This window comes from Thermobia domestica, chromosome 3, assembly GCF_964235325.1.
Source record: "Thermobia domestica chromosome 3, izTheDome1.hap1.1, whole genome shotgun sequence".
NCBI lineage: Eukaryota > Metazoa > Arthropoda > Insecta > Zygentoma > Lepismatidae > Thermobia > Thermobia domestica.
In genome coordinates, this window is record NC_137456.1 from 47,767,913 (window position 1) to 47,780,094 (window position 12,182).

Consider the following 12,182-nt stretch of genomic DNA (forward strand, 5'->3'; position numbering starts at 1 on the left):
TTTCTGCTTGGCTATAGGCCGATTAAAAATTGAACTATGAGAATATAAAAATAATGGCCAGTAATTTCCCTCGATTTCCATAGTTTTTTTTAAAATTGTCTACCCTTTGAGGTGGAACGAGGATTAGACCAAACAAGGAACCTTATTTTACCGGAAGTAGTGGACACAAATCTTATCATTTAATTATCATAACTATGTTATAAGATAATTGGTTAGTCGAATTAAGCCAACCAACATATCATCTTTCCTATCTTAATTGATCAAAGTTGGGATGCCGATAACCTCGTTTTGTCTTGAAGATAATTCTATCTTCCCATTGGTCCAATAGCTTATTCAATATTTTGATATGTAAAAAACATTGATTAAATCTTCATTATATTATTCGTCAATGGCATTGAATATGGTGACTAATCTCTCCTATCCTTCAAGATTGCTCAAAGGTTAGTGGACAGTGAACATCATTAAATATATAATGAAACATATTATTTCATAATCAGTCCAATTCATTATGCACAGTACGTCAATAATGTTTTCGAACTGATTTCATTAAGTGGAAACTGTTATCTTCAAGAATGGATTTTCCTTCAGCTCTCTATGTAAGTTAGCTCCTTTTCTCGATGCACATCTTTGCACGCTGGTACACGACTGGAAGACGTTGCAAGTTGACAATAGTTCTTCCCTTTCCTGATGATTCCAAGAAATATTGGTTTTGTCAGAAAGAACATGCCAACTGTCGGACCTGATTCTTTTGATCTGACACGTGTCAATTCCAGTGAATTAAGTTACTGGTTCAAATTAGGACTGGCCATCGACATATTAGCGTAAAAGACAGTAACTTAATTCACTTAAGTTGTGGGTCCAGGTAAATTGCAACGTTGCATTTTTATTTAACATTGGGCGCATAAAGAGTGTACAGTCCCAACGGCTCGTCTGATTTTAAAATTTCCTTCACTTTAGATAGAAAACATTATATTTGCAGACGGTTTTCCCTCTGACATTTTGTTGTAACTTTGATAATAACAGTTACAGTATGTCAGGAGACTTTTGAGACACCCTATATATATATATAATGTGTGTGTGTGTGTGTGTGTGTGTGTTTGTGTAAATACACATGCGTAATTTTTTGAGAAAATGAAGAAGACACAGTTAATTTGAAAACTTAGAAATTAATGCTCTACAAGAAACATGTGCACTAATTGAGGGGGAACTAATACTAAAATACACCCTCATTAGGCTTTTCATTGCAATACTAACAAGGCGACAGTACGGAGTACAGTACAGTTAATGAAATAAAGCCTAAAATTCTCATTAGCTCTTAACCTTTAACTTCTGTTGAACTAAAATATTGTCCAAATTTAACACATATGTCATTCAATAAATAACATCAATCTTAACAAGAGAATATTATCATCATCATCAACATACGTATTCTGTCATTATTGCAGGTCATCTGCCACAATTGAGAAGCTTCCATGCTCCACCGTCTTCCGATAACGTCTTTGCCTTCAACTAAGATTTTTCTCTTTTAATATCGTCCATTAATAGAAGTCTCCTTGGCCTCATCCATCCCTTTCCTGCAATCATACCGTCCAACACGTCCCTCATAATACAGTTCCTTCTTACAATCAATGTCCCAATCAGTGTTTCTTCCTCTTCTCAACAACATCTAAAATTTATTCTTTTCTTCCCCACCATTTCTAACTCGCTCTCATTTGTTTTCTGCTCGACCCAGCTAATTCTTTTCGTTCTTCTCCACACCCACATTTCGAAAGCTTCCAGTTGTCTTTCATCATTCTTGAGAGTAAGTCCTCATATGCAGTTTCAGGAGAAAATCGAAAGGACTTGCTTTTGTGGTGTTGAAAATTATGTCGTTCTCTTCCAGTAATATAGGCCTAATTGACCGTTCTATTTTGCAAAAAAGAATCATTTGTGTTATATATGTAGCAAATATATGTTAACTATCAGATTCCTATCTACTGTTGCTGTTGATTTCATATGGTTACACTATTTAATGGATATAAGACTTGTAAATAGCATCTATTTCCAATAATTATAATTTACAATGTAACTTAAAATTTGTTGCGCAAATTATTACTTAAAGGACAAAATCTTTTTTAAAAAAATCAACGACTATACGAGGAGAAGTCAAAAAGTAGAGGGACTTTTTCAATTTCTCGCACTAGGGTTTGGTTATCCAGCGCTAAATTAGTGTCGTTTGCAACACTTCTACACAAGATGTCACACTTATTCCCGCGTTAGTCGTTGGAGTGTAGCAGACCGTTAAACATGGTAGCTCCATTGTCGATCTGCACCAAGAAGGAAATGAAGGCAGTGATTCGCTTTTTGTTTGCAGAAGGTATTAAACCTGCGGAAATTATTGATCGAATGCAAGCGCAGTATGGTGACAGCTGTTTATAGTGAAGCAAGATCTACGAATGGATAGAGCGTTTCAAACAAGGAAGAACGTCTTTATGTGACGAGGAAAGATCAAGCAGGCCATCGATTATGCTAACACTATTCTGGGACATGAAAGGTGTGATAGACATTCATTTCACCCCAAGAGGCGAAACTGTGAACAGTGAGAACTACTGTGGTGTGTTGTGAACTAAACTAAAACCTGCAATCAAATCAAAACGTCGTGGAAAACTGTGAAAAGGTGTCATCCTACAGCAAGATAACGCTCGGACACATTCTGCCAAACGGATGGCCGAAACAATAAAGGAGTTGGGATTCGAATTGCTAGAACACCCGTTATATAGTCCAAATCTCTTTATATGTTGGAACCATTGAAGGAAGCGTTCAGGGGGGGGAAAGATTGCAACCGATGCAGAAATCATTGATGCGGTGCAAAATCGGTTACAGGTGCAACCGAAAAACTTTTTTCCGACGGAATCCAAAAATTTGTGAAACGTTAGAAAAAGTGTGTTGAAGTGCAGGGAAATTATGTAGAAAAATAACATATACTTCAGTTTTCTATCATTAAAATAAATGTACCTTTTCTCCAGTTCCTTTACTTTTTGAGTTCCCCTCGTATACGCGCCCATTTTATTCGCAATATCCCTACATTCATAAGTAGTTCAAACACAGAATAAATATTTTCCTTTCTTGTCTCTCTTACCATTGCAGTGTTTTGGATATAGTTCACTGCATGACTTATGACTTGCGAGGTGTGTGGGATGGCTTTGCAGACGTCCAGAGTCCTCTTCATGTTAGACCAGGATTGGACGTAGGAATTTATGCTGAAATTACTGTGGTAAGATAACACCTGTTAAAATATACTTATAATATTAGGTGGTGAATATTTATACACAAAAGGGAATGTAAACGACTTCTGTATTTCTCTCAAATTAGGAATTAACTCTTAGAAACTCTTAGAAGAAGTTCGAAAGATTATATATGCTATATATGGGTTCTTCCTCACATCTCCACACAATCCTCATTCAGATTCAGGCATTTGTCTCACCGTTGTACCAATTTGTCCAAATCCTTTGCAAGAAATCAGGGCTCTGGCTATTCAACACTCCCATTCCGCTTCACTTCATGCGCATCATTGTTGACAGGAGACCAGGTCGCTTTTGTCGAACCTGAACTCTTCTTCAGCGAAATGCAATTGGACATACGCGATCTTGTCTCCTTCACGATAATGCCCACCACCACACAGCATGCAAACAAGACTCAAAATTGAAGAATTAGCATTGGAACGGCTGTCCCACTCTCCATACAGCACAGAGTTATTTCCATCTTTTTTCCGGTGTTGAAGTCTGTATTGCAGTGGCGTAACTAAAGGCTTGGGGGCTTCCTAGCAGACAGCGTGGAGTGGGGCCCCCTCTCTACGTCCTGCTTCACGATTTGGGGGCTCCTGATGGCATGAGGCCCCCCACGCCCCTGTTGTATTGCAAGTTGAACGTTTCGAAACAGATGAAGAAGGGGAGCGGAATGAGTGGAGAGTGCTAAATAGCCAGAGCCCTGATTTTTTTTTTTTTTTTTTTTTTTTTTTTTTTTTTTTTTTGCAAAAGGGTGTGGACAAATCAGTCCAACGGTGGAACAAATGCCTGAATCCTGAATCTCAATGGGGATTATGTGCAGAGGTGACGGAGAGCATACCTACCCATGTATAAATAATTTACAAATGCATCTTAAAAATAAATATTTTACAACTTAGGGAAACATATATTGAACCCCCCACGTATATGTATTTGCTGTTTTGCAAATTGAATATTAAATTAAATAATATTTCATTAGTATCTTCGAAAATGTATATATTTATCAGTAGCGTAACGTGGTATTCCGAAATGGGGATGCCAAAGTTAATCACTTGTGCGATACAATACTACTGCAAACAACGATACATAGCTATTCGGAGGGGATATATAAGGTTATAAATTATCAACCCTTAACACTAAATAAAATGGGATTTTAAAGTCATTTTCTGGTTCCTCTAATAAGGATTGTTGTTTTTCAGACACATTTTCTCCTCCTCCCCGATTGTTTCTGTGGCTGTGATCTTGCATATAAAACATGTTCAGATATTTTCCACTTAAAATTAACTTTCCTTCAAGTCATAAAACACAAGAGTTCAAAAGTACAATGAATGAATCAATATCCAATTGCATATGAAATTGGAGAACTTCAAGAAAAACTGTTGTAAACCGCTAGAGACGGTGGCCAGAGACCGAATCAAGTACCTCTCACATGAGTGGTACACGCTCTGCCACTGAGCCACCACGTTCTCCAAAATACACTAAGAAAAAAATTACAAGATCTAAACAAGTCTTAGAAACGTAACTACAGACTGTGAAAATATAATGTATGGTATGATCCTTAATACATTCTAGTAACGTGTTTGGAAAACAACTATGAAATTGTAAATTTCCCCAAAGGAACTTACCTTATATTTTTTTGTACATCAAATCCATTCTTCTGTTCTTCTTTTCCGCGAAGACATCTATAACTCTTTCTAAAAACTGCTGATCAGATGACAACTCACTTAGTAATTTCTTTTCAATAGCCAACGAACTAAGATTTGAGAGTCTATTATTGGTCATAGTATTCCTCAGGTATGATTTTATTCTTTTCAACGTACTCATGCTTCTTTCTGCACTTGCTGTAGTTACAGGAAAAGTTAACACTAAACGTAGAAGTTTTGTTACCTCACGGTAAATTGAGTCCAGACCATTCCCTACTAAAAATTTCAAAAGATTATGGGGATCTAAGTGCTTGTTTTCGTCTGCATAAATATTGTGGAGTTCATTTTCAAGTTGTTCTTTCTTAAAAAAATGGGTAGATCTTTATTAACTGGTCTACTTTATCTCCGGGAAATTTCTTGCTGTAGTCTGTAAATTGTTTCTGATGAACTAATTCCACGAACTGAAGTTGAGGAAAATCTTCGAATCTAAGCTTCATCTGGACAATCTGCGAATCTAAGATCTCGTATGTTAGCGCCCGTAAGTTGTTTCTTTGTGTGTTGCTATAGGTTAGGCTTGTGTTCAGCTGGGAACTTTTTTCAATGCAGTTATCAATAAAAGTACTTTCTCTTAAGTTCTCCAACATTCTGATTACAACATTTATTTCATGTTGACATGTTGTAATGCTTGCGGTTGAGGATTGCAAGAGTCTGAAGAGAGGGTCAATACGAACAAAACATGCCTCAAAAACATGCAGTAAGTACACAAATGTTGGGTCATCCATGTGTCTCCTGATGCCTAATGCACAGTTCACAGTTTCACTATCCCACTCCGAATCTTCATCCTCAATAATTTTATCAAAAACTTCATACAGTTCGTTGAAATACCGTGTAATAGTTGATACCGCTCTGGAATGAAAATTCCATCGCGTGTTACTGGCTTGTGGCAACTTAAATCCTTTTTCAGTGAGCAACGCTGTTCGTTTTGAAGACTTAGAAAAAAAACTATGAAATGCTGTTAGAGAGGACACGAATAGACGGACTTGTTTTATTGACTTAGCACCGTGCAGAAGCACCAAATTTAACCTGTGAGCGTAACAATGAATAAAAAGAGCATATGGACAAAATTGTCTTACTAGTTTTTGCACGCCACCTTCTCGACCTGCCATTGCAGATGCACCATCGTAAGTCTGGCACACCACTTTTTTTTCTACGCTCCACTCTTGCAGTACTTTATGTATTACTTCGGACAAACCAACAGCAGTTTTATTCCTTGACACGTCGAAAAAACCTATAAACCTCTCTTCTACTGTATCTTTTACGCAGTAACGAAATATTATGCTCAGTTGGCTTTTGCATGAAACGTCTAAAGTTTCATCTGCTTAAACCGATATAAAACAACAATCTTGAATTTCATGTTTTATATTTTCTTTCAGCACAGTAGTTATTACTTCGATCAAATCATTTTGAACATCCGGAGACGTTCCTTTAAACACAGAGGAAGATTGTAAGTGTTCTCGCATGGAAGACTCGCTTTGAGCCAAGAGATCTAAGAGTTCTAAATAATTGCCCCTATTGCTGGAACCTTCGAATTCCCTGTGACCACGGAAAGCTAGTTCCTGTTTACTTAAGAAGACTATTGCTTGAATAAGTCTCTTTAAAATGTTCCTATTTGTACTAACTAGTTCATTATGCTTTATTGCTTGGAGACGGGCTGCTTCTGAAATCACATGTTCAATGCGTGTTCTCCCTAACAAGTGAAAAGATTCACTATGCAGCAAATGTTGTTTCGATGACTCGTGTTTTATAGCTTTCTTTATGAAATTACTCAAATCAGAAACACCGTTCGAACACCACTCGGACTCCTTAGCTCCAAACATAATGCAGACGTAACAGAACATTTTATTTCTTACAGAGCGCCCAGAAAGCCAAGAAAACCTATCATACCACGAAGACTGAAATGTGCGTGAATGATTGCTTGCTGTCGTTTTTATGGACAGCTTTGGGGTAGGTCGTCTCCCTTTCAGAGAGCAGCGCTGCTCGTAGGTCAACCGAGATATGGGAATTGTTAACAGAAAGTCAATTAAATTTGCGTCTGGTACTGTTATCGCAGTCATCATTTGCTAAAAGTTTGTAATTTACTATACCTTGCTGCTGCCTAACACTTTCCACAACTTTGTCTATTACTTATAATTTTCTTCACACTACACTAAAACAATAAAACAACTATTCACTTCACAAATACAAGTCACAACGCAAAAGAAACTGTATACCGCCAATTTTTTCTTGACCACATGACCACCCACGATCAGTGTTGCTAACCAAAAGCATAAACTTAGTACACAATGCGACGGCGTAGCCAGGGAGAGTGAACCGAACCAAGCCCCCTTTATGGCAGTGATAGAATAAATTATTTCCCTTGCATGCTCTAGATTCCATTTATGATCCCGCTATTCCGACGTTTATCATTACTTTATCACAAAAAGTACTGTAAAGCTATTCATGAAATAACTTTCAGAAGCTTTATATTTAGCCCGGCATAATTTGCACCCATCCCAAACGATTACAGAATACAAATAGTAAATTAATAACAAGCACTATATGGCTGAGTCTGTTCATGAAGGCCCGTGACCAGCCACTAAAGTTTGGGGGAGAGGCATAAATATGCTAGGGGGCCCAATCGTCACAATTCTAGATTTCTTTGTATCAATAACTACTCACAATATTTTTTTTGGGGGGCAAGCCTCCCTAATTGCGGACCTGGTGCGGTATACAGAAGTAAATGCATGGATTACGTTAGAAGCCAACAAGCAATTGTCTCAGCTCCTTGTGCCACTAGCGTTGTACCAAGAAAACTCGGCTCCGCTGTTGTATGAACATTGTTTTCAATATAGTTTCTTTATTTCTCTCTCGTGGGCAGCTTTTCTCCACATACCATACTTCAATCTCGTTCCTTAAAACTACATATTTTCTATATATCGCCCCATGAAATTTGTCATCTTGGGGTCCGAACCTCAGACGCCCGTTCGTGAATATGGGCCTGAGTGCATATATTATTTGAAGATGCAAACAGAAAGCACTTAAAACAACTCTGGGGACCCGTTTCTATGTGACTATTTCGTTGTCAGATAGACTATCCAGATACTGAAGGGCTTAAGCAATCTTTGAAAGGAGCGGCAGTACTGATTTTCTTGGCCTAGCAGATCGGTGACCGTGATTCTACAGAATGCTTTATATTTATGTTTGTGTGTGTGAGCCCCCTCAAAGAGTTTTTGGCTGCACCTCTGGGACATACTATGTATTTATGATAAAGATTAATAATTTGCCTTTAATTACGATTACAATTACGATGCATTTAATTACAATTTTTACATAAGTGAGACATGCTTCAAAAAGAAGTTGAACTAACCATTTCTGTTCTGTTCTATTTCCTTGCCGTTAGTGCTCGTACGTTCTGTACAGAAACTATAGTTTAGTTCAAAATATATAGAGTTGGTAATACTTGAAAATATGCCAGCATATATCAAAACCAAATGAGGGGTTGCAAGGGGTGTGGATGAGTAAAACAAGCACGTGGTTGGGCATGCGCATTCGACAGAAAGCAGACGAAAACTCCGATGCTTGCAGTAGGCCTGGATGCCCAAGGAACTTGGCGTATAAGAGGAAAGATAGAATATGTGTATGTGAGTGACGCGCATGCGTAGGTTCCGCTTGTCAAAGCATTAGGCAAGAGATCGTATGCAGAAGATTGCAGTGAAAATAATTGTGATTATAAGCAAATAATTTGTATATATAATAAAATACGTACTCTTTCTTATTAACAGGGGATGCCGGGCGTACCGGCGTTCCCTTATGCTACGCCGCTGATATTTATGATCGTGTTCAAGTGGTGAGTTATACTCGAAATAAATTTTGCAAAATTATTAGTCATAATGGAAACAAAATTTTACAAAGATAATATCTGATAGGTTTTAATGAGCTAAATAATATGACATACGTGAGAGTAAATCATCACAACTGGTATGGCGCTAAAGAATATCTAATTCGTGGTCAACAATTATGTTTCCTATTAAAGTGAATCTGATATTAAGATATACCACATCAGACATTTCGGTATGAGACTAGAAATAGTTCCATTACACTGTATGGTTCATGAGTTATAATAACTTAAATTAATCATTAACTAATAAACCTTAAGTTTAAATACCTTTCAGTTATGACTTGTAAGTATTTGTTATCAATAAATTGAAACAGGTAATTATTTATTTATTTATTTCTAAATTGCAGGAAGGGGGTCTAGCAGTCTGGGAAGAGCTTGGATGCCCAGCAAACAAGCTAGTTTTAGGAGTTCCCTTTTATGGGCATAGTTACATTTTGTCAGATCCTAATCAACATGGTCTCGGTGCTCCTATCTCTGGAGAAGGCAGTCTCGGAGGTTCTTATGCTCAAGTAAGTACAAGAAAAAATCTAATCCGCTCCTTTCTCGTCCGGATCAATCAGAGTTTTCTCTTTCTAAAAATTGAATATTTAGGATGTTCACTTTTTGTTTTCAAAACAAGAATTAGCTATTATGTCTTTAATAACCTTATGGTTCATTGGCACAAGAGATGTTACTAGATTATTAAGGCGATCGGTGAAAGATTTACAGAAAAAGGGAAAGAAGTGTATTGTTGTATTTATTTATCTAGAAAAGGCTTTTGACCGCGTGAATTGGGAATTGTTGTTGGGAGTTCTACAAAAAGATAGGGTTGAATGGAAAGATCGAAGACTAATGTGAAACTTATACAGGAACGAACAAGTAAGTGCCAGGATAGAGGAAGAACTGACGGAAGAGAGTGCAATTGGAAGGGGAGTTCGACAAGGATGCTGCCTCTCGCCAACACTATTTAATGTCTATCTAGAAGAGATAATGAAAAGAGTTTACATGATGACGGCATTTCGATAGGAGATAGAATGATTAGATGCATAAGATTTGCAGACAATATGGCGCTTGTTGCAGAATCTGAAAAGGAAATCAATAAAATGTTAGAAAACCTGAGGATGGGCTTTGAAGAATATGGGATGAAAATAAATGATAGAAAGACAAAAGCCATGGTGATTGGAACGAAGAGGTCTGTGTCAAATATAAAAGTGTGAAGGGAGAAAATAGAATAAGTGAATAGTTTTCGATATCTGGATAGTATTCTTAGTAATGACATGAAGTGCGAACGTGAAATAAAAGTAAGGATTGGAATGGCGAAAGAAGCCTGTTTTGTGGGACTTTGAATAGAGAGTTGAGAAAAAAACTCATAAAATGCTTCATGTTGAGTGTTGTACTGTATGGGGCGGAAACGTGAAAATTACATAAAAGTGTTGAAAAACGACTAGAAGCCTTCGAAATGTGGGTGTGGAGAAGGATGAAAGAATTAGTTGGGTCGAGCGGAAAACGAATGAGCAAGTGCTAGAAATGGTGGGGGAGAAAAAAACACTTCTAGATATTGTTAAAAAGAGGAAGAGAAACTGGTTGGGACATTGCCTAAGAAGAAATTGTATCGTGAGGGACGTCTTAGAGGGTATGGTTATAGGAAAGAGAGGCAGGAAGCGAAGGAGACTACTTAATGGATGATATAAAAACAGAAAGATCATACGTGAAGACGAAGCGGTTAGCTGAGGACCGTGGAGCATGGAAGCTTCTCAGCTGCTGCAAGAACCTGCCAACAAGAGAATACCCATGATGACGATGATGATAGTTCATTGCCCCAGAAACAAAAGAATAGTTTTTAGTATTAGCTTGTTTCAAGTCAATCCAATTGGAAGATCACCAATTCCTTCCTGTCTTATCTAAAACCACCCATTTCTCCAATTCAACTCATCTAATCTTCATAACAGAATTTAATATTTTCAATTTCTTACAATTTGACTCTTCTAAGATCTTGAAATGTCAACTATTTTCAATTCAACTTATTTGGAATCTTCTATTACTTTCAATTTAACCTTAATTTCTTCCAATTCTACTCCTTTAAAATCTCTTAATTTCTTCCAATTCAACTTACCTAAAAGCACCAATTTCTTCTAATTCATTTTTTTAAGATCTTCAATTTCTTCCAATCCAACTTATCTAAGAACTCCTAATTCTTCCAACTCAATTTATTTAAAATCTCCATTTTTTCCAATTCAAGTTCTTTAAGATCTCCATTTTTTTAATTGAACTTATTTAAAATCATAAGATCTCCATTTTTAAAATTTTACTCCTTTAAGATCACCAATTTATTCCAATTTATTATAATATCCAATTTCTTACAATTCAACATCTTTAAGATCTCCAATTTTTTTTCAAATGAACTTACGTAAGATCTCAATTTTTCTCAATTCAACTTCATTAAGATCACCAATTTCATTCAGTTTTAGTTAAATATAATAATCTCAAATTTCTTCCAATTCAACTTAACTAACAGGTCCCATTTTTTTTTTAATTCGATGTATCTAAGATCTCCAGTCTTTTCCCAATTCAATCTCCATTTTCCTCCAATTCAATGTAAACAAGTTCTCTCAACAAATATAGTTGTTGGCGTGAAGTCACAGTACTGTCTTAGTGATAACGATAATAGAAAAGAAAAAAGATAAAAATGAAAACAGTTTTGGCAGTCGGATTGGCGAGAGTATACTGTCTCATATTTTCTTTTTGCTCTACGGAAATATTTATTACCCACTGTGGTCCCGATTAGAACTATGCCTATTTTAATATAAATTAGAGATCAACTTCCACATGTATATAATACAATGAAGTTATATTAACATATCACCAGTTACAAACTACTATGATTTAAAATAGCCAATGTTTCAAAGAAAGTTCAGATATAAACGTTTTAGTGACTTATTAAATCACTAGGTCATAGCACTTTATAAGTGGTAAAAAGTGTCTTATTGTTTATGTTTGAAATTTTGCTGGAAATATGAAAATATACTGTTGGATTTTACATACAGTATATACGCATACTGTATATTTCAACTGCGACACACATAGTATTCGTAAACAAACTGGGAACATGTCGAGTTTTCAAGCTCATCTCCGTCTTCTTCTGTTTTATCAGCTCTCATTTTACCTGATATATACTACTCTTAATCATTTTCTAAAAATTTCTTTCGTTTCCAGATCTGCTCAATGCTTCAGAATGAAGAAGGATGGAACGTAGAATGGGATGAATATGGTCTGGTACCTTATACATATAAAGGTAAATAGTGCACATGAAGTTTTAAAAATAACTGAAACTACTTATAAATATAGTGTATTAGTTTTATT

At 36.4% G+C, this 12,182-nt stretch overlaps 1 protein-coding gene across 7 annotated transcripts in view; it reads left to right on the forward strand.

Moving 5' to 3' along the window:
* The window catches only part of LOC145680367 (endochitinase-like), a 54,572-nt gene that overhangs the window by 27,920 nt on the left and 14,470 nt on the right, over nt 1-12,182 (forward strand). For all 7 annotated transcript variants that reach the window (XM_081750786.1, XM_081750788.1, XM_081750784.1 and 4 more), the window contains exons 6-8: nt 3,127-3,253; nt 9,191-9,352; nt 12,036-12,114. In XM_081750786.1, the coding sequence (XP_081606912.1) occupies nt 3,127-3,253; nt 9,191-9,352; nt 12,036-12,114 (368 nt within the window). The remainder of the gene's footprint in view (nt 1-3,126; nt 3,254-9,190; nt 9,353-12,035; nt 12,115-12,182) is intronic.